This window comes from Lutra lutra, chromosome 6 (genome assembly GCF_902655055.1).
Source record: "Lutra lutra chromosome 6, mLutLut1.2, whole genome shotgun sequence".
NCBI classification, from domain to species: Eukaryota; Metazoa; Chordata; class Mammalia; order Carnivora; family Mustelidae; genus Lutra; species Lutra lutra.
The window spans coordinates 48,642,239-48,665,154 of record NC_062283.1 but is presented as its reverse complement, the minus strand read 5'-3'; the positions used below and the strand labels follow the sequence as shown (position 1 = coordinate 48,665,154).

Sequence of the window (22,916 nt, the reverse complement as noted above, 5' to 3'; positions counted from 1 at the left end):
GAGTTGAACACTCAACTGACTGAGCCACCCAGGTGCTCCTAAGATAGCTTTCTCTAGTTAATAATAAAACTGACTACCTTGATAATGTAACACCAAAGTATTGAAGACTTACTCTGTGCTGGATACTATACCAAGTGCTTTATGAAAATCAGCTAATTAATCCCCACACCAACCCTATCTGTTAAGTATTACTCCTTCATTTTTATATATAAGGGAACTTTATAGATTGGTTAAGTAACCTGCCCAAGGTCACATAGCTAGCATGGGGTAAGACAGGATTTTAACTCAGATATTTAACTTAAAGCCCTGCTTTGACTGATATAAAATGTTGGGGTTTGGAAGCCAAGTGAACAGTCAAGAAAGAATTTTGGAGATGTCTTTGGTGCAAAAAGGATGGTTTTATTAAAATACAGGACGGAACCTGTGGGCAGAAAGAGCTGCAGCAGGCTTGCGAGGAGTGACTGATTATATACTTAGAAGTTGGGAGGTGGTTAGGTATAGAGTAAGTCTCTAAGGAATTTGGAAGCCAGTTTTCTAGGACTTTGAAGAGCTAGCTATTGTCAGGGAAAGGTCATTGACTACTGTCTATTAAAACCTTAGTCATGAGACCTTGCAGATGTGTATCTGGGCCTAATCATCTTGGAGGGTGATTGCTAACACCGATCTTGGGGGACTAGAAATAAAGAAAGTTTCCAAAGGAATTTTTATAGGATCCCGGAGGTAGGGCTAATGTCAAGCTAAGGTTGTCTTTTGCTTCTAGCAACGTATTAACATGGAAGCAGTTGAGCTCTTTGAGGAAGGTCTCTGCCTGTCCCAAGTACTTGTCAATGGGCTGTAAGTTGTAAGGAAGTTTAATTTTTTTTTCCCTATATTTCTTTTGCCTTTGTTCTCCATATCATTAACTATTAGCCTTTTCTTCTTCCCATACCCTTCAGGGCCTCCTAGTTTCCTTTGAGTGTGGTTTTAGTTAGAATATGTATGATGTTTCAATGACCTTGAGAAGTAGTTAAAGAAAAGTATTTAGAATCTGTAGGTGGCTGATCACAAAATTAGTTTTTTTTTTTTTTAAGATTTTATTTATTTATTTGACAGAGAGAAATCACAAGTAGACAGAGAGGCAGGCAGAGAGAGAGGAGGAAGCAGGCTCCCTGCTGAGCAGAAAGCCCGATGTGGGGCTCAAACCCAGGACCTGGGATCATGACCTGAGCCGAAGGCAGCGGCTTAACCCACTGAGCCACCCAGGCGCCCCACAAAATTAGTTTTATAGATAGTAATTGAGTATAGTAAGTAGGCATTTAAAAGCTGGGGAGGGGGGCACTAGATATTAAATTCCTATAGCATGCATTTGGTTATTAACATTGTAAGTAAAACTTGAGGGAAGTGACACAAGAAGAAGTTATCAACACGTCAGAAACTATAGAAGAGTGTGAACAAGAGTGTGCTGAGCAGAGGCCATGGGAAGCTCTCAGACTCTTTCCTAGTTGCGGGTCCACTTACATGTAGGACGACCCTGCTGTGAGTTCTTGTTTATGGTAACTCAACTTAACTGGGGCCAAACTACTGATCCGTGGAATACTGAAATCTGGGCATTGAATGAGCTCCTTTTAGTTTTAACAGACACCAACCAGCGCTCCCCCTCCCCCAGTGTCTTCTACATACATAAATTAGAGTTCCATAGAGGGTATTATGCTCAGTGAAATAAGTCAATCAGAGAAAGACAATTATCCTATGATTTCAGTGATATGAGGAATTTGAGAAAGAAGACAGAGGATTATAGGGGAAGGGAGGGAAAAAATGAAACAAGATGAAACCAGAGAGGGAGACAAACCATAAGAGACTCTCAATCTCGGGGAAACAAACTGAGGGTTACTGGAGTGGAGGGGGATGGGAGGGATGGGGTGGCTGGGTGATGGACCTTGTGGAGGGTATGTGCTGTGGTGAGTGCTATGAGTTGTGTAAGACTGATGAATCACGGAACTATACCCGTGAAACAAATACTGCATTATACATAAATTAATTAGAGCTCCAAATACTTGTGGGTTAGAATCAAGTGTTTTAAAGAAGGACTGAAAATGTCCTGTTAAGAAATACCATATCCATACACTATTCTGTGCCCCCATATATATGGCTGTTTTGCCTCATTTAGGTCAAGAAGATTTTCCTTTTCAAAAATAAATATATTATGGCACTTGGGTGGCTCAGTCAGTTGAGTGTCTGCCTTTGGCTCAGGTCATGATCTCTGGGTCCTGGGATTAAACCCCACGTTGGGCTCCCTGCTCAGCAGGGAGCCTGCTTCTGTCTTTCCCTCTGACCTTCCCCCTCCTTGTGCTCTTTCTCTCTCTCTCTAAAATAAATAAAAATTTTAAAACAAAAAAAACTAATATCGAATACAATTATATCTGAAGGATACTTGCTTTTTAACCATTTTCACTTTATTGTACAAGCTGAGCTTGACCATAATGAATGGCAGTTTTTGTTCCTTTGCTGATGGGAGTAATACTTCATCTTGGGCTTTTCTTGTTAGTAAAGATTTTCTTCCAAGGAAGACCATATATTGTTCTTCTAGGCAATTGAATGTTTACATCACGGTCTCTGAAGGTATATACTCATAGTTTCTGAGTAGATTTGGCTGTAAATACGTCTAAAAGTATAGTAAAATAAGGCCACTAGACCGTGGGTACGACTGGTATAGAAGGTAAAGTTGTGAGAGAGAGACTGAAAGAGATAGGGTAGGAGCAGGATAAAGATGTGCCTACTTTATGATTATTTTTGAGTTCCACTGGTAACATAGTGCCCCTCAAAATAATTGACTGCTGTCTTTGGCAGACCTGCAAATTGGTGTGTTGCCTGTGCCGTGGCTGGGATGTCAGGACTCTTTGGAAGGTTGAAAACTGCCGCTCACCCACCATAAGACCAGTGTTGATTTTCTGGCATTTCCCATCACAGGACAGAGTGGGTTGGAGCCCAAGAAAGTGTGTTCTTCTCCTGGTTCTCTCTACCTCTTTGTGGTTTAGTTTGAATACGTAGAGATAGTCCCTTGAATTGTAGATGTGGACACATAGAAAGTATTCTCTAAGAAAATGTCAGCCAGCCTTCTTGTCAACTATAGACCCCAAAAGTTATTCCTTATTGCACTTTCTTGAGGCATGGACAGTGATTGGAACATTCCAAGGACCAGACCGGAAAAGCCCTGATAGCACCGGAATACCTAGAAGACTACACCCCGGTCATCCCCTTCCCTGCCCATGATCCTGTGCTAAACAAGTACCGACCCCCACCTGTGATCTCTCTCTGCCTGCTCTCTTGCATATGCCCACCTCCCCTCCCCCGAACCTCTCTTCAGAAAACTTGAAGTGTCCATCTTACCAAGTAGAGAGGTTGGTTGTTCAGGCTTGAGCTGGCCACCTCCCCCCAGCTGCCAGCACCCGAAATAAATCTTTCCCTTTCTCTTTTCCAAACCCTCATCTCTTGAGTTTTTGGCTTCTCCTGCGACAAGTTTATCTGGAGTTTGTTCTGCAGCAGGGTTGGCAGACCAAGCTGGGCAGCTCTGCTTTTGATTTGTCCAGCCCGCTGGAGAGTCCCTGGGTTGGAGCAGTTGGCTGCAGCCATGCCCCAGGGCTTCTCCATTTATTTCCTGAGTTAGCGGCTGTGATAGATCATTTCGGTAACAAAAACATTTCCTGATCAGTGTGCCTTCTGTACAGTATTTCAAGGGTTTGCTAGTCTGAAAACCAGAAAAGATGGTTTGTATAATAAATACATGAATGGTTTGAAAGCTTAATTATAGTAAGGTCCAAATTTTAGATGTACTTACATGCAGACAGTAAGTAAGTTGGAAAGGAGAGGATGATGAAAGAAACTAATTTCAGCTTTTCTTCAGGTAGAGAGAGTACTTTTCTGTTCCTTCTACAATAGCTGACCCAGAGTCTTCTGAACATACAGAAATCTTGTATCTGATTAAATTCACTTTATACCTAAAAGTTTTCACAGAGATCGATGATAGTTAAATTTTTAGGACTGTCGAAACAAATAGAAGGTATTCATAAAAGATACCTAACTGAAACTTTGAACATTCTTGTTTTCACCAATGACATTTACTTATTTTGAAAGTTCTCTTTTAGTTGAAATGGCATTTGTTTTCCTGGTTGTCGTTTGCTTGTGAGCAGATAGGTAGTTCTGAAGCCATAAGCTACTGACTGTTGAAAACTCCAGCAGGTCTTTTTTTTTTTTTTTTTTTTTTAATTTATTTTCAGCGTAACAGTATTCATTGTTTTTGCACCACACCCAGTGCTCCATGCAATCCGTGCCCTCTCCAATACCCACAACCTGGTTCCCCCAACCTCCCACCCCCCGCCCCATCAAAACCCTCAGATTGTTTTTCAGAGTCCATAGTGTCTCATGGTTCACCTCCCCTTCCAATTTCCCTCAACTTCCTTCTCCTCTCTAACTCCCCTTGTCCTCCATGCTATTTGTTATGCTCCACAAATAAGTGAAACCATATGATAATTGACTCTCTCTGCTTGACTTATTTCACTCAGCATAATTTCTTCCAGTCCCGTCCGTGTTGCTACAAAAGTTGGGTATTCATCCTTTCTGATGGAGGCATAATACTCCATAGTGTATATGGACCACATCTTCCTTATCCATTCGTCCGTTGAAGGGCATCTTGGTTCTTTCCACAGTTCGGCGACCGTGGCCATTGCTGCTATAAACATTAGGGTACAGATGGCCCTTCTTTTCACTACATCCCAGCATGTCTTTTTTAAGACAGAAATTGATAAGCTGATTCTAAAATTTATATGAAAATGCAAAGACAAAAACCAAAATAATACTGAAAAGAACAAAAAAACCCAAAAAAACTCTAAAGATTTCCTGATTAAGACAATGTGGCATTGGCAAAAAGATAAACCTATATAGATCAATGGAATAATAGTGTCCAAAAATAGACCCACACATTTATGGGCAAATTTGACAAGGGTACCGAAGCAATGTATTTTTTATTTTTATTTTTACTTTTAATGGAGGTAGAGTTGACATACAATGTTACATTAGTTTCCTATATACAGCATAGTGATTTAACGATTCTATGCATTACGAAATGCTCGCCTGATAAATGTAGTCTGTCACCATATAATGTTTTTTACAGTATTATTGACTATATTCCCTGTGCTGTACTTTTGATCCCTGTGACTTACTTATTTTATAACTAGAAGCTTGTATCTCTTCATCTCCTTTTCCAGTTTCACCTATGCCCTCTCCTCCCGTTTCCTCTGGCATCCTCTGTTTTTTTCTTTGTATTTATAAATGTGTTTCTGTTCAGAGCAATTTAGTAAGGAACAGAAAATATCTTCAACAAATGGCATTGAAGGGCACCGAAATATGCCACCCCAAAATATGCCGCTTTGACTTAAGGATTGTTTTGTGCTAAGGGCAGTTGAGAACCAGCAGATTCAGGAGGAGCACTTTACCTCCTCCTCACCACCTAAAAATAAAGTTTAAATTTACCCCTTTAAGGGAAATTTACATTTGTAAAGTTGTCTCTGTACCAGAAAGAGAGCTACTCTAGACAACTCTTATCGCAGAGACTCATCTGCAGAACAATAGTCTTTATTTACCATACACATCTCTCCTCACCTCATAACTTGCCTTTCCCACCCAGAATCCCCTTTCCTTTGGTTAGCCTAAAATGGTTTGTAAACCTCAATTGTTTGGCTACCTCAACTCCTATTTCTTTGAAAGACATCCATGAGTGCACCTATGTACATATTTAATTAAACTGTTCTCTATTTCTCTCTTTCTCTCTCTCTCTCTCTTTTTTTTTTTTGGTGAATGTCTTTTATCAGTTTGATTCATGGGCCCAGGTAGGCCCATGAACCTAGGAAGATAGAGGGGAAAAGATCCTTCCTCTTCTACGGGGGGATAAAAAAGAACCTGAACTCCTACTTCACAGTACACACAAAAAATTACCTTGAGATGAATCAGGTTTTAAGTTTAAAGCTTAAACGTTGCGGCTTCTAAAGGACAGCATAGGAGAATACCTTTGCAAGCTATCCTAGGACACTGAGAGTGTTACCATCCAAAAAGTTGATAAATGGGTACCTGAGCAGCTTAGTCAGTTAAGCAGCTGCCTTTGGGTTAGGTCATGATGCCAGGGTTCTGAGATCAGGTCCCGGAATCAGGCTCCTTGCTCAGCAGGGAGTCTGCTTCTCCCTCTGCCTCTGCCTCTCTCTCTGCCTCTCTCCTTCTCTCATGAATAAATAGATAAAATCTTTAAAAAAAATAGTTGATAAATTAGGGTTCATGAAAATAAAAATATTTGCCCATCTTATCAGAAGATAGCATCAAGAAAATACATAGACAAGCCACAGACTATGAGAAAATATTTGTAGCACCTGTATCTGACAGCAGAGCTGTATCAAGAGCATATCAAGAATACCTACAAAGAAGATATCCCAGTTTTTTAAATGGGAGAAATATTTGAACAGACACTTTACAAAATAAGGCCTATCACCAGCCAAGAAAGTGTGTGAAAAAATGCTCATGAGTATTAGTCTCAGGGAAATGCAGAGTGAGCTATCACTACCTACCCTTAGAATGGCCAAAATAAACAAACTTGAGACAACACTGAACTTTTGGGGAGAGTGTGGAACTCTCATGCATTGCTAGTGAGGAATAAAATAGTATGGCCAGTCTGGAAAACTATTGGCAACAATTCTCCTATTTGTTTATATGAGAGAAGTGAAAATATATGCCTATAAAAGTCATCTATAAGAATGTTCATGGCAGTTTTATTGGTAATAGCCAAGACCAGGAAAAGCCCAGGTGTCCATCAATAGAGGACTGGATCAACTATCTGGTATAGTCATACAATGAAACACTCCCCAGCAGTAAGAGGAAGAAACTGCTGATAATGTGACCAATCAATCCAGCGTAGCTCCTAACTCAGGATGTGAACAGGTGCCTCCTGGTGTGCTGCCATGGCCAGCTGCCCCATCCTGGGGAATACTGAGGGGACTGGACAACTGGAAACCATAGTTCTACGCTGGGTTTGCCAACACTGTTGCTGAATAAACTTGGATAAACTCATTGCAAGAGAAGGCAATAACTCAACAGACAAAGGTTTGGAAAAGAAAAGGGGAAGAGTTTATTTTAGGTGCCAGCAGCCGGGGTGGTGGCAGGCTCAAGTCTTATTAATCTACCTCTTTCTTGGTGAGATGGACGCATAGAGTTTTATAGAGGTTCAGGTAGGTAAGGTAAGAAAGCAGGCAGAGAGCATGAGATCATGCGTGTGGGGTCTTTGTATGTTTGGCACCTGATCAGGGGCAGGGAAGGGGCCATGTGGGATGTGGTCTTCTAGGCATTCTGATGCTATCAGGGCTTTTCTGGTCAGGTGTTTGGAATGTTCTAGACATTGCGAAACATCTTTGTCAACACCTCAAGGAGGTGTTATAAGAAATAAGCACAATGGATTTTAGTTAGAACATGAATTAAATGTTCTTGTCTATTTCTAGTTTTAACCCTTAGGGTCTGTAGTTCAACGAAAGGGGTTGCTGACAATATGTGTAATGAATTGCATGCATTAATCTCAAAAACCTAAAAAGTCACGAAGGAAGTGAGGTACAAAACACTATATACTGTATGATTCCATTTATTTAAAGTTGTAGAATAGGTAAAACTCTGGTGATGAAAATAACATCAGTAATTTCTTTTAAGTATACAGCTGAGGAAGAATTGACTGAGCAGGGGCACAGGGAACTCTGGGTTGATGGAAATGTTCTATCTCTTAATGGGGGTGTAAGTTATATAGGTACAGTGACTTGTCAAAATCAGTGAAACTATAGACTTGAGATTCGTGGGTTTCACTATATATGAGTTATACCCTCAAATTTTAAAATCTCACCCCCCCCCAAATAACACAGTATTTTCCTATCTCTTAATCTCATTCTCTTTCTTACTTTCCTTTAAGTATTGGACAGCTAAGTCCCACTATTCTGAGCTTTTCAATAGTTGTTAGTTCCTGGTTTCTCGCTGTCCGACCCATTTCAAAGTCTTTTTTATACTGTTAGCTGGCTTTATAAACATGGGGTCGCGAATTTCAGGTGGGAGACAATTGCAGCAGTTCATCAAATACCTGCTTACTTCTTGCTTTGTAGAGTGAGAAAATAGAGGAAGGGATTAATTATGTTAGGAGGCATTTCAGAAGTAGAATAGGTAGGATCGATTAATTCAGGGAGTAGTAGGATAAAGGGGTAGAGAAGAGACTAAACTGCTCTATACCCATTACAGTCTTTGGAATCAAACCAAGAAATGGGTGAATTGATTGTTCTTAGGAAAGGATTAAACTCACCTTTAAACATATATAAACATTCTCTGTCTCTATATGAGAAGTTTGTTTCCCACAAGTTTTGCACTTTAAAAAAATGTATTTATACACGAAGGACTCAAATGATGTGTATGATATGTACATCTGCCAGTGGATGGTGAATTTATTCTAGAAGATACCATTTTGTACTCTGACTCTAGCTGGCACTGTTGACACAATATTGTACGATATTGGCTTACTTTGTCTCTTTTTCCTCCGATCAGTTTGATAAAGGCTACTCTTACAATATCCGTCATAGCTTCGGAAAGGAAGGCAAGAGGACAGACTATACGCCTTTCAGTTGTATGAAGATTATTTTAACCAATCCACCAAGCCAAGGGGATTATCATGGTAAGTGCTTCCACTGGGTATATGTTTGTGAAGTGTAGAAACCCGTGAGCTCTGTGGGAAACAGTGAGACACTGTGATGGCTGTTTGCATCACCGCATCACTCGGTGATGTCAGTCATCGGTGTCAAGCTAGTGCTCCATTACTCTTCTAGTGATTTGTCTTACACCAAACCATGTCAGCAGGAGAATTTACTCAGCTATGCTTTGCATGGTGCTGGACCAGGCTTTTCAATTCTGTTTGCCCCCTTCACCTGCTATTTTCTGTTTCTCTCATGAGTAGGAGACTGATACAGGTTCTTCAAAGGGTTTTGGAATTGAGTCCCTTGAATTTTAGAATTTTAGAATAGTCACTTCATTATTTTCAAAAGATTACCAAGGAAAGATATGTTTTATTTTCATCACTATTATCTGATTAACGAAGATTAAGTGAGGAGTTTAGCAGTTTGTGGTATCAAACCTCTATCAATTCACCTCAGTTATTGTAGGTTAAAAAAAATGTCTAAACGGTTTTTTGTAGGTTTCTGAGTTCAACAACTTTTTCTAAATAGTTCTCTGACCATACCTTGAAAAGCTCCTCATTTGTCTAGTATGTCAGATAATGATTTTAATAGTCCATATTAGTAAATATTTTAGATTACTAAAGCTTACTGAAGAATGTTTTGAAACTTTTTTGTTTTGGCATTAATTGTTTTCACATCCTGAATGGAATCCTTTTTAAAAAGATTATACACTTTTAGGCTATTAGGGATCAAATAATCACAAACAGAATTTTAAGGAAGATGCTTGTCATGTCCAGAGCACTAAAAATATGCCTTTTCTTTCATATTTAATAGATGAAAGGTAGCCAGCACTGGTATACACAGTGAGCAGTTATCATCACTTTTGTCACTTACTTAAGGTACCTCTAGAAATGCCGATTAGCAATCCTCCACCCTCAGGTTTATGAAGTCAGATTTATTTGCAAGTGCCCTGGATAATTTTTATGTCTTCTAAACTTTGAAAACCATTACCAGATACTTCAATTGAGAAAAACCTATTAGTTTTCTTAGCAGCCACACCAAGCAGTTCACTTACTTTTAATTAGGCCTAGTAAAATCCACAGGGATTCCTCTATCATGTCAAGACCCTAGAACACCTCACTTACATTGTTGATTTTTATTAGATTAAATGCAGGATTTTATATAGCTTATTCCTTATGAAATTGAATCTTATTTATTCCAGTCCTTTCTGTTTGTTTTATTTTGTAATTTCAACCCTATCAGTTAAAAAATAATATACTTAGCAACCAGTAAGCTCATGTTTATTAGAAACCTTGATCTGTCTTTTTCTTAATGAATAAACTTAATGTTTTTAGAGCACTTTTAGGTTCACAGCAAAATTAAGCAGAGGGTAGAGAGTGCCTTCTTGCATACTCTCTGCCCCTAAAGTTGCACACCTGCCCCCCCGTCAGCCTCATCCTGCACCATAGTGGTTTGTCATGTGTGAACTGAGACGAATGTGTAATCTGCTGTTCTGGATATAGCCATTATATAGATATCAGTTATATTAATTGATGGTGCTTTTACTTTTTTTTTTAATTAATTGATTTATTGATTTTTCTAAATTAACATATAATGTATTATTAGCCCCAGGGGTACAGGTCTGTGAATCACCAGATTTACACATTTCACAGCACTCACCATAGCGCATACCCTCCCCAGTGTCCATAACCCCACCACCCTTTCCCTCCCCCCCTCCCCCCAGCAACCCTCCGTTAGTTTTGTGAGATTAAGTCTCTTATGGTTTAGCTCCCTCCCGATCCCATCTTGTTTCATTTATTCTTACCCCCCAAACCTCCTATGTTGCATCTCCACTTCCTCATATCAGGGAAATCATATGATAGTTGTCTTTCTCCGATTGTTGATGGTGCTTTTAAATTCTATGAATATTGTTGCTAATTTACTGCCTGCTGGGTCTGTCCATTTCTGATAGAGAGGGGTTTATGTCTCAGACATCAGTTTCTTCTTGCAGTTCTGCCAGTTTTGCCTCTTGTGTTTTGATGGTCTGTTGTTAGATGGATACATGTTAAGGACTATTACATCTTCCTGGAGTATGTGTCCCTTTCTCATTATGTAGTATCCTTGATAAATTTCCTTGCTCTGAAGTTTTTATATTACCTTTATTTATCCTCTGAGGTTCTCGTCTTTAGGTAGGTCTGAGTTTCTGGACTATATTGCTTTCCTTCTCTTTGAAGAACAACTTTTTAACATTTCTTGTCTTACAGGTCCGCTGACAACAAATAGTGTCACTTCAGATTTGTCTGAGAAAAGTCTATTACTCCTTGTCTTTTGAAGATAATTTCACAGGATACAGAATTCTAAATTTGTGGAGGTCCCCCCCCACCTCTTTCTCTACTCTTTAAATATTTCACTCTAAAAACAGTCAGTCAGTCAACCAATCACTCTTGCTTGTATGGTTTCTGAGTATAAGTTAGATATAATTGTTATCTTTGCTTCTCTGTAAGTAAAGTGTTTTTTACATCTGGCTTCTTTTAAGATTTTTTTCTTTATTTTTGGTTTTCTGAAGTATGAATGTGGTATATCTAAGCTCTATTTTGGGGGGCATTTATACTGCTTGTTATTCTTTGGACTTCCTGGATCTGACATTTATTTGTGGAAAATTCTCTGTCACTATTGCCTCAATATTGCTTCTGTTCCTTCCTTTATCTCTTCTTCTGGTATTCTCACCACCTTTCATAGTGTCCCACAGTCCTTGGATATTCTGTTCTTATTTTTTTTTAGTTGTTCTTTGTTTTTCAGTTTTAGAAGTTTCTATTTGATACATCCTCAAGCTTAGAGATTCTTCCCTCAGCCATGTCTACTAATAAGCCCATCAAAGACATTCTTCATTTCCATTACAGTGTTTTAGATCTCTAGCATATCTTTTTGATTATCAGGATTTCCATCTTTCTGCTTACATTACCTGCGTTTATACATTGTCTTTTTTTTCCCATTAGAGCTCTTAGCATTAATCAGTTATTTTAAATTCTTGGTCTGATAATTCTAATATCCCTGCAATATCTGACTCTAGTTCTGATGTTTGTTCAGTCTCTTCAAACTTTATTTTTTGCCTTTTGATAAGCCTTGTAATTTTTTTCTTAAAAGGTAGACATGACATATTGGGTAGAAAGAATTCCAAAAATAAGCCTTTGGTAATATGGTGGTACATAGGGAGGTGGAGAGGGTGATACTCTGTAGTCCTGATTAGTCTTTTAGTGAGCCTGTGGCCCTGGGCTATGAATTTCAATATGACTCTCAGTTATTCCCCCCAGGTGGGACAGGATGGTTAGGAGAGACTGGAGTTGTATATCCCCCCACCCCACCCCCGGAGGTTAGGCTCTCATAAAACCCCAGAAGTTTAGGCTCAGGTAAAATAGTTTGTTCTGAGGGCAGGGTAGCTCTGGAGTGTCAAAATGGTTACTTTTCCCCTCCCCATGCCAAAAGCACAAGAGAATTTCTCTGTTACTTACCATGAGTACCTGGTAGAGCTCCGGGAAGTTAAGCTTACAAAGTATAGGGCCTCCCAAGACTAGGTCTCCTTGGAGTTTTAAACTCTCAGATTTGTCCAGACTTGAGAAATTTGTCAGTTACAGGTTAGGTTTTTCCTACCCCAGCACTGCTTCCTCCAGAGATTTCTATTCTAGTATGTTGTGATTCTCTGTAGCTGCCTCTCTCTTCAAGTGATCTTACTTCTCTGATGAGTCTAAGCAGAGTTGTTGATTTTTCAGTTTGTTCAGCTTTTTCCTTGCTAGGATATAATAATGACATATAAGCCTCTCATGAGCCAGACTAGAAACCAGAAGTCTCTGTCCTTTTCCTTTTATGTTATTTATAAAACTATTTCATCCCGTGTTGATATTATTTCATCAAGCAGCACTTCTTGGAATGATTGTTCAACCAGTTGTGAATCTGTGTGTAACTATACTACAGACTATGTTTATCCATCTCTTCCACAAACGTACGTTGGAAGGCTTGTCAAACACGTAACTGGGTATGCATTCACTTCATTTTCAGTTACTTACTTCATCCCTTTTTAGTTTTGAAGTTCGCTTTCTCTGATGTGGAAGATAGAGACAAAATAAACAGGAGTTACTGAGTTTTACTGTCTTTCTGTCATCTGTTAAATAACAGCAGCTTCTTTAAGTAGGAATCTGGTTTTTCTCTGTTCTGCTTATTGTCAGTGTAGCTTTAGAACACGTTTTTGTCACCTTTAGTACCTTGGCAATCCTCACTTTCTTCTTGGCTTTGTCCTTTGTTACATTTTTCATAAGATACAGTCATTATTTCAAATGTAATTTGGATAATTCAATTAATATCCTTTTTGTGTTCTTTAATTATTCTGGGCTGAACCAAGAATTCCTTGTGCAGCCTAATTTCTTTCTTTTTGGGATCTTTTGAAATTTTGTTATCAAGATGGGTTCTTTTTGAGAATCATAATGATAGCTAATACATGTTGAGTGTTTATTGTGTGCCAAGAGCATATAAGAGCTTTATATTTCCATTGTTACAAGAGTTCTGTGAGTGATTATTTCCCTCACTTGACAGAAAGGGAATCTGAGTCAGCAACAAGATACAAAATTTACCTATGGTCTCCCACTTAGTAAGTGGTAAACTGAGATTCAAACACTGACATTTTAGCTCCAAACTCTCTTAACCAGATGTTGCACAGCTTCTCAAAATGTTTCCTTATACTAAAAATTATTACAGTTTTAATCTGAATGAAGTGTAAGCTATGACTTTTTGTGAATTTTATTATTTGTAGGAGGCCATAATCATGGATGTTTTTATTTACAGTGACGATTTTTGGAGACACATTTGTTTAGCATCTGGGCTTTTTTCTATTTTTGCTGCAACCAATTTCCCATTGTTTTCATTAAAAATGCACAATTGTTTCAGTTTAACTTATAGATCCATCATCTGTTTACCTAAAAAAAGTAATCTGACTTCCTATATTAAATTTTAAAATAAAGTATTTGATTTATCATTGAAGCATCTTATTAAAACATCTAAATTTTTCTAGATTTTGGCCTGGTAATACAGCTTTTACATTTTAGTTCTTTTGTGTTCTTATTTATGCAAATATTTACTTGTCCATCTTTATTATTGTGTTACTGTTGAAATAATACAGAGGTAAGATGTATCTAATATAAGTTATTTTCCTATAAAACACTTTTCTTTTTGTCTGTCTCATTCCTAACAATGATTCCTCTGAATTTATATGGATTTTACTCTCTGGGAATTAGACCTCTGAAAACGATGTGAGATTTTTACATTTCTTAGAGTTTGTACATTTTTTTTGTTTATATTATCTTCCTTCCCATACGCTTTTACTATAATTTTTTAAAATACCAATAATACGTGACATTGTATAAAGTTTTTAGATCAACTATAGCTACTTTGTGATTATCTCTGCTTGTTAGCAAGTAGCATAATTAAAACTTTCTTCTTCCTAGTGAGTGGGCAACTTCACCCAAGAATGCTGTAATGTTTTATGTAACTCTTGAGCCTGTAGTACCCTGATAACCGTACAGCTAAGTCGTCATTTAGATAAAGAGAAGAAAGCAGTTGCACCCATGGGCAATTAACTTTTTTATTAATAAGCTGTTAGACAATTAAGGGGAGCTTAGACAGTCTCTCGAGTGTGGTATTGTACCAGGTCCCGGGTAAATAACCTTGTTGGTGTGTCGGCTTGTTTTTTGTTGTCAGGGTGCCCATTCCGTCACAGCGATCAGGAGCTGCTGAAACAGAAGTTGCAGTCCTACAAGATTTCTCCCGGAGGGATTCACCAGGTAGGTCAGATTCTGCCAGGCATCCTCAGTAATGAGGTGCCACACCGTTCCTTTTGGTTTCACTGACTATTCGTCAGGCCTCACATCACACACCCTATCTTCCAGGAGGAGGAAGCAAAAACCTTGACTTGCCCGGCTTCCAGTCCTTGGAAATTCTGTTCTTCTGTCTGCTAGGCTGCATTCTTTTCTTGGTAATAAAGGAAGCTGGAAGGCTTTTTTTCCCCCCTCTCAATTTGTTTTACTATCTCAATTAAGAACATTTTTAAAAAATAAATTTTTAGAGGAATGCATTAAAGCATGTTAATGTAGCTGAAAATTAATGCCATCATATTTTATTGTGGGAAATTGTTTTCTGTGCTGCATGTAGGTTAAAGCAAAAGATAACATAGTGGCTAAATGTTTTGATAGGCATCACGTCTTGCTGTGTTAAATCTGCACTTCTGATGATAGTTCATTAGGTTGAATAATCTGCCAAAATACTTTGTCTTATAAATAATTGAGATTAAAAAAAAAAAAAGAAATACCCAAATGTAAACTCAAATATTTAAGAGCAATTTAGTAAATATGCTTTTAAAAATATTGTGGCATTGCTATCTATAGTTCTTTAGAATTGACTTGGAATTTGAGGAGTTCAAGGAACATTGGCTTCCTTAGCTTAAGAAGCAGTGTATGTTTTAGAGCTGGAACATCCAAATCATTATGTATCCTCAATGATTTTTTCTTAAAGAAAATAAGTACTCTAGAAACCCTACTTCTTTTACAATGTCCAAAATTTAGATTAAATCTAGTTAATTCAGTTCAAATCTTGGAGTTTGACGGTACTCTGAGTAAGGCAGTGCTCAAGGTGCTATTTTAAGATGCAAAGAATCCTATAAATCCTGCAGAACCAGAGTCTGGGAAGAAACATATGCCAAGTGTAATGAGAAAGGTACACATAGAAGGTCTTAGGTTTTCTGAAGAGGAAGAATGATAACCAATTGAGGAAGCCAAGGAATATTGAGTGGAAGAGAGCCTCTTTTTTTTTTTTTTTTAAATGTTGCTATTTTAATTCTAGTTAGTTAACATATGGTATGATAATTCCGTACATCTCCTGGTGCTCATCAGAACAAGTGCAGTCCTTAATCCTCACCACTTATTTAAGTCATCCCCCCACCCACTTCCCCCTGGTAACCATCAATGTGTTCTCTAGAGTTAACAATCTGGTTTTTTGTTTGTCTCTCCTTTTTTCTTGTTTTTTTTTTTTTTTTTCCACTTAAATTCCACATCTGAGTAGAATCATACAGTATTTGTCATTCTCTGACTTATTTTGCTGAGCATAATGCATTTTAGCTCCATCCATGTCCTTGCAAATAGCAAGACTTCATTCTTTATTATGGCTGAATAATATTCCATGGTGTATATATACCACATCTTTATTCATTAGTTGATGGACACTTTGGCTACTTCCATATTTGGCTATTGTAAATAGTGCTGCTATGAACATAGGGGTGCATGTATGCTTTTAAATTCATGTTTTTGTATTCTTTGGGTAAATACCCAGTAGTGTGATTGCTTGATCATAAGGTAGATCTATTTTTAACCTTTTTTTTAAAGATTTAAATTTTAGGTAGTTAATATACAGTGCAGTATTGGTTTCTGGAGTAGAATTCAGTGATTCATCACTTACATACAACACCCAGTGCTCATCGTAACAGGGACCCTCCTTAATACCCTTCACCCATCTAGCCCATCCCCCCCCACCTCACTTCCTGATTCCTCAGTCTGTTTTCTAACATTAAGAGTCTCTTATGGCTTGTTTCCCTCTCTCCTTTTTTTCTTTTCCCCCTTCCCATATGTTCATCTATTTCCTTTCTTAAGTTCTACATATGAGTGAGATCATCTGGTATTTGTCTTTCTCTGACTGACTTATTTCACGTAGCATAATATACTCTGGTTCCATCCAACTCATTGCAAATGGCAAGATTTCATTCTTTTTGATGGTTGAGCAACATTCCATTGGGACATGCGTGTGTGCACACTCCTATACCATATCGTTTTAATCCATTCATCAGTCGATGAACATTTGGGCTATTTCCATAATTTAGCTATTGTTCATAATGCTTTTATAAACATTGGGTGCACCTTCAGATCTGTAATTTTGTATCCTTTGAGCAAATACCTAGTAGTGCAGTTGCTGGATCATAGGGTAGTTCTGTTTTTGTTTTTGTTTTTGTTTAAGATTTTATTTATTTATTTGAGAGAGAGAGAATGAGAGAGAGAGCCTGAGGGGAGAGAGGAAAGTGGGAAAAGCAGACTCCCTGCTGAGCAGGGAGCCCAATGTGGGACTCTATCCCGGGACCCCAGGATCATGACCTGAGCCGAAGGCAGTCATTTAACTAGCTGAGCCACCAGGTGCCCCAGGATAGTTCTTTTTCATAACATTTTGAGGCACGTTCATACTGGTTTGCAAAGTGGCTGCACCAGTTTGTATTCCTACCAAGAGGGCAGGAGGGTTCCCTTTTCTCCACATTCATACCAACACTTGTTGTTTCTTGTGTGTTGATTTTAGCCATTCTGACAGATATGAGGTGATATTGTAGTTTTGATTTGCATTTCCCAGATGGTAAATGATGATGTGAACATCTTTTCATGCATCTCTTGACCATCTGTGTGTCTTCTTTGAAGAAATGTCTTTTCGTGTCTTTTGCCCATTTTTAATTGGATTACTCAGTTTTTGGGTATTGAGTTTTGGATTATTGGCTATGTTATTGCAGATATCTACTCCCATTCCATAGGTTGCCTTTTAATTTTGTTGCTTGTTTCCTTTGCTATGCAGAAGCTTTTCATTTTGATGTAGTCCCAATAGTTTATTTTTACTTTTGTTTCCCTTGCCTCAGGAGACATATGTAGAAAAAAATTGTTACCACCAATGTCACAGAGGTTACTTACTGCCTGTATTCTCTTCTAGGATTTGGTGGTTTCAAGTCTCACATTTAGGTCTTTAATCCATTTTGAATTTATTTTTGTGTTTAGTGTTAAGAGAGTGGTCCAGTTTTGTTACTTTGCATGTGATTATTCAGTTTTCCCAACACCATTTGTTGAAGAGACCTTCTTTTTCCCAGTGGGTAGTTTCTGCTTTGTTGAAGATTAATTGGCCATATAATTGTGGTTTTATTTCTGGGCCTTCTGTTCTGTTCCATTAATGTATGTGTCTATTTTTTATGCCAGTACCATAGTGTTTTGACCACTACAGCTTTGTCATATAACTTGAAGTGTGGAATTGTGAGCCTCCAGCTTTACTTTCAAGATTATCTTGGTATTCCAGGTCCTTTGTGGTTCCATACAAATTTAAGGATTATTTGTTCTTTGAGGAGAACTAGAAATTTTGATAGGGACTGCATTAAATGTGTAGGTTGCTTTGGGTAGTATAGACCTTTTAATAGTATTCTTCCAGTCCAGTCCATGGACATGGAATGTCTTTATTTATCTTTGTGTCATTTCAGTTTTTTTTATCAGAGTTTCATAGTTTTCAGAATACAGGTCTTTCATCTCTTTGGTTAGGTTTATTCCTAGGTATCTCATTACTTTCGGTGCAATTGTAAATGGTATTTTCTTAATTTCTGTTCCTGTTGCTTCATTATTGGTGTATAGAAATGCAACAGATTTCTGTAAGTTGACTTTGTATCCTGCGACTTACTGAATTCTTTGATTACTTCTAGCATTTTTTAGTGGAGTCTTCCAAGATTTCTTTATACAGTGTCTTGTAATCTGCAAATAGTGAAAGTTTTACTTCTTCCTTACCAGTTTAGATGTCTTTTATTTCTTTTTGTTGTCTGACTGCTATGGCTAGGACTTTTAGTACTATGTTGAATAAAAGTGATGCAAGTGGATATCCTTGTCATCTTCCTGATCTTTTTTTCCCCATTAACAATGATATTAGCTATTGGTTTTTCACATAGGGCTTTTATTATGTTGAGGGATGTTCCCTTTAAACGTACTTTGTTTAGGGCTTTTATCATGAAAAGATGTTGCACTTTGTCAAATGCCTTTTTTTTTTTTTTCATCTATTGAAATCATATTGTTCTTATTTTTTCTCTTTTCAATGTGACCATCTCATGTTGATTGATTTGGGAATGTTGAACCACATTGCAACCCGTGAATAAATCCCACTTGATCACGGTGGCTAACTTTTTAAAATTTATTTTGGATTTGGTTTGCTAGTATTTTGTTGAGAATTTTTGCATCTATGTTCATCAGGGGTATTGGCCTGTATTTTTCTTTTTTTTCAGTGGAGTCTTTTATCTGGTTGTGATTATCAGGGTAATGGCCTCATAGAATGAGTTTGAAAGTTTTCTTTTCTTTTCTATTTTTTTGGAATAGTTTGAGAACAATAGGTATTAACTCTTCTTTAAATGTTGATACAATTTGCATATGAACCCATCTGGTTGGGGACTTTTTTGGGGAATTTTTTTTAATACTAATTCAATTTCTTTCTGCTAATCAGTCTGTTCAACTTTTCTTTTGCTTCTTGTTTCAGTTTTGGTAGTTTATATGTTTTTAGGTATTTATCTATTTCTTCTAGGTTGTCTAATTTGTTGGCGTATAGTTTTTCATAATATTCTTTTATAATTGTTTGTATTTCTGTGGTGTGGTTGTTATTTCTCCTCATTTTTTTTTTTAAGATTTTATTTATTTATTTGACAGACAGAGATCACAAGTGGGCAGAGAGGCAGGCAGAGAGGGAGAGAGGAGGAAGAAGTCTTGCTGCCGAGCAGAGAGCCCAATGCGGGGCTCGATCTCAGGACACTGAGACCATGACTTGAGCTGAAGGCAGACCCTTTAACTCACTGAGCCACCCAGGTGCCCCTCTCCTCATTTGTAATTTTATTTGAGTCTTTCCTCTTTTTAATAGGTCTGGCTAGAGGTATAACATTTTATTGATTACTTCAAAGAACCAGCTCCTGGTTTCATTGATCTGTTCTATTGTTTTTTAGTTTCTAAATCATTTATTTCTGCTCTAATCATTATTATTTCCTTCCACCAGCTGGTTTTAGGTTTTGTTTGTTGCTCTTTTCTAGCTTCTTTAGGTGTAAGGTAAGATTGTGTATTTGAGACTTTTCTTGCTTCTTGAGGTAGGCCTGTATTGCCATATATTTTCCTCCTAGAACTACTTTTGCTATAGTCCAGAAGTTTTGGGCCATTGTGTTTTCATTTTCATTTGTTTCAGTGTACTTTTTTATTTCTTCTTTTATTTCCTGGTTAATACATTCATTGTTTATTAGCATGTTGTTTAATTTCCATGTATTTATGATCTTTCCAGGTTTTTTCTAGTTGTTGACTTCTAGTTTCATAGTGTTGTGATCAGAAAAGATGTATGGTAAGACTTCAGTCATCTTGAATTTGTTCAGAGTTGTTTTGTGGTCTGATACGTGATCTGTTGTAGAGAAAGTTCTGTGTACACTTGAAAAGGATGTGTATCCTCCTGTTTTAGAATGGAATGTTCTGACTATATCTATTAAATCCGTCTCTTCCAATGTGTCATATAAGGTAATTGTTTCTTTGTTGATTTTCTGTTTAGATGATCTATTGTTGTAAGGGGGGAGTTAGAGTCCCCTACTATTACTGTGTTATTATTGACTAGTTCCTTTATGTTTGTTATTCACCTGTTTAATGTATTGCATGCTCCTATGTTTAGTACATAAATATTTACAATCTTCTTGTTGTATTGTCCCCTTTATTATGATATAGTACCCTTTGTTTTCTGTTACAGTCCTTGTTTTAGGAAGTTTGTTTTGTCCAGTATAAGTATTGCTACTCTGGCTTTCTTTTTCTTTTTTTCCTTTTTTTTAAAAGATTTTATTTATTTATTAATTAGAGGAAGAGGAGAGAGAGAGACAGAGGGAGCAGGCTTCCCACTGAGCAGGGAGCCCAATATGGGACTCAATCCCAGGACCCCAGGATCATGACCTGAGCTGAAGGCAGGTGCTTAACCGACTAAGTTACCCAGGCACCCATAGTACAGCTTTCTTTTGACATCCATTTGCATTAAAGGTTTCTCCATCCCTTCATTGTCAATATGTGGGTGTCTTTAGGTCTAAAATGAGTCTCTTGTAGGCGGCATATAGTGGGTCTTCTTTTTTTTACCCACTCTGTCACCCCGTGTCTTTTGATTGGAGTCTGTTTACATTCAAAGTAATTACTGATAGATAATGTATTTATTGCCATTTTATTATTTGTTTTGTGGTTGTTTCTGAGGATTTTCTCTGATCTTTTCTTCTCCCTTTCATGATTTGCCTCTTTTCTTTAGTGATATATTAGGATATCTTTCTCTTTATTCTTTGCATTTTTATTAGTGGTTTTCTATATATGGTTTCCATTACGTTTTTATATGGTCTCTTTTGCATATAACAGTCTATGTTGAATTGATTATTAAGTTTGAACCCTTTTTTTTATTACTTTCTTCCCCACTTTTTAGGTATATGCTGTTATATTTTATATTCTATTATTTTGTGAGTTCCTTGACTGATTTTTTTTACAGAAATACTCATATTTAGGTGTTTCCTACCCTTATACTGTCACTTCTGGTTGGTCTCTTCCACTCAGTGTGTCCCCTTTAATATTTCTTGCAGATCTGGTTTAGTGGTCATCAACTACTTTAGTTTTTGTTTGTCTGGGAAACTCTTTACCTCTCCTTCTATTCTAAGTTGATAGCTTTGCTGGATAGAGTATTTTTGGCTGCAGATTTTTCTGGAGATTTTCTGCAGATTTTTATGGATTTTCCCTTGGAAGTTACTGTCTTTTTTTTGTCTTGCTGGTTGAAATTTTTCCTTTATCAGAATATTTTGCTAATATAGTTATAATATGTCTTGGCATCAGTCTGATTTTGTTGAATTTGGTGAGAGTTCTGAATGCCACCTGGATCTGGGTATCTTTTTCCTTCCCCAGATTACAAAAGTTTTCAGCTGTTATCTCTTCAAATAAATTCTCTGTCCCCTTCTTTCTCTCTCCTCCTTCTTCTGGGACTCCTATAATATGAATGTTACTATGTTTGATAGAGTGAGAGTTCCCTAAGTCTATTCTCATTTTGTATAATTCTTTTTTCTGTCTTTTGTTCAGCTTGATTACTTTCCATTACTCTGTCTTCTATGTCATTAAGTCATTCTTCTGCTTCTTCCAGCCTGCTGTTCATTCCATCAGGTGTGTTTCTTATTTCCTATATTGTGTCCTTTTTCTCTGCTATGTTATTCCTTGTCTCTGTTAAGGGTCTCACTCATGTCTTCCACTCTTTTCTCTAGTCCAGTGAGTATCCGTATGATCATTACTTTAAATTCTCTATCAGGCATGTTACCTGTATCTGTTTGCTTAGATCATTGGCCATGGCCTTTTCCTGTTCTTTATTTGGATAAATTTTCTTTCTCCTCATTTTGTGGAAGTCTCTGTATCTCTCTCTTTGTGTTAGGAAAGTCAGCCACGTCTCCTGATGCTTCTGGGAGTGTTTCCAGTGTGTGCTCTGTGAGCTCTGCTATTTTTTCCTGGCTGCTTTATCCGTCAGACCAGTCATCTGCAAAAGCTATCTTTGCCCGTTGTGAACCGTGTTTTTGTCCCTTGCCTGAGTCTTGGCACGTTTTTACTGGGTGTGCGCTGGGCTGTTTGCGAAACGATACCTAGTGCTACTGCTGCCAGAATGGAGACACTGCGAAACTCCTGCATCAGCGGACAATGTGCGAGCAGGTGTTTGGGCTGCATTTCTCGGGGAGGGGTTCTGAGCTCTGGGACTGAGGCAAGGTGAGTGGGAAGGGCAATTCCACCAGAGTGTGGGTGGACAGTCTTGGTATAAGCAATTTAGGTAGCAAATGTCAGTATTGCACTACTTCCCACAGGTGGCTCTGTGTATGCTGGGCCAGGGAGGGCAATGGCACCCTCTAATTCCTGAGTTCCTGAAGGAGTCTCATGAACACTTTCTCTCTGGGATGCCTACCAAGATGAGCAAACAATCTCTTCACTGTTTGCCATAGGCACTCTTCAGATTGCTCTTCCCAGGCTGTGTGTTCCCCAGAATATTTGCCCTGCCTATTCTCCAAGAGCAACCCTGGTACCCTCCAAGCTCTCCCAGAGCCAAGCCTGCTGACCTTTAAAACTCCAGGCTTTAAGCCCTGCTGGTTGCAAGAACTCAAGAAATTCGTCCCCTCTCACTTTTCAAGCCAATTGCTATAGGGATTTCTTTTCCCATGAGCTGGCCTGTGAGTTAGTCTGTCTCTTCCTGTTTTCCACGACCAGGGCTCCCTTCCTATGCAGTGGTGACTCCTTTCTCCCAAATCATATCTCTGCACTTCCTACCTTCTTTGATGTGGCCTCTTCTCTACCTTTCATTGTGGAGTTTGTTTTGCCAGTTCAGGTC

The 22,916-nt window shown here is 38.0% G+C and overlaps 1 protein-coding gene across 3 annotated transcripts in view; it reads left to right on the top strand.

The window, feature by feature from the left end:
- The window catches only part of PRIM2 (DNA primase subunit 2), a 333,098-nt gene that overhangs the window by 268,499 nt on the left and 41,683 nt on the right, over window positions 1-22,916 (top strand). For all 3 annotated transcript variants that reach the window (XM_047733345.1, XM_047733346.1, XM_047733343.1), the window contains exons 11-12: window positions 8,587-8,713; window positions 14,457-14,539. In XM_047733345.1, the coding sequence (XP_047589301.1) occupies window positions 8,587-8,713; window positions 14,457-14,539 (210 nt within the window). The remainder of the gene's footprint in view (window positions 1-8,586; window positions 8,714-14,456; window positions 14,540-22,916) is intronic.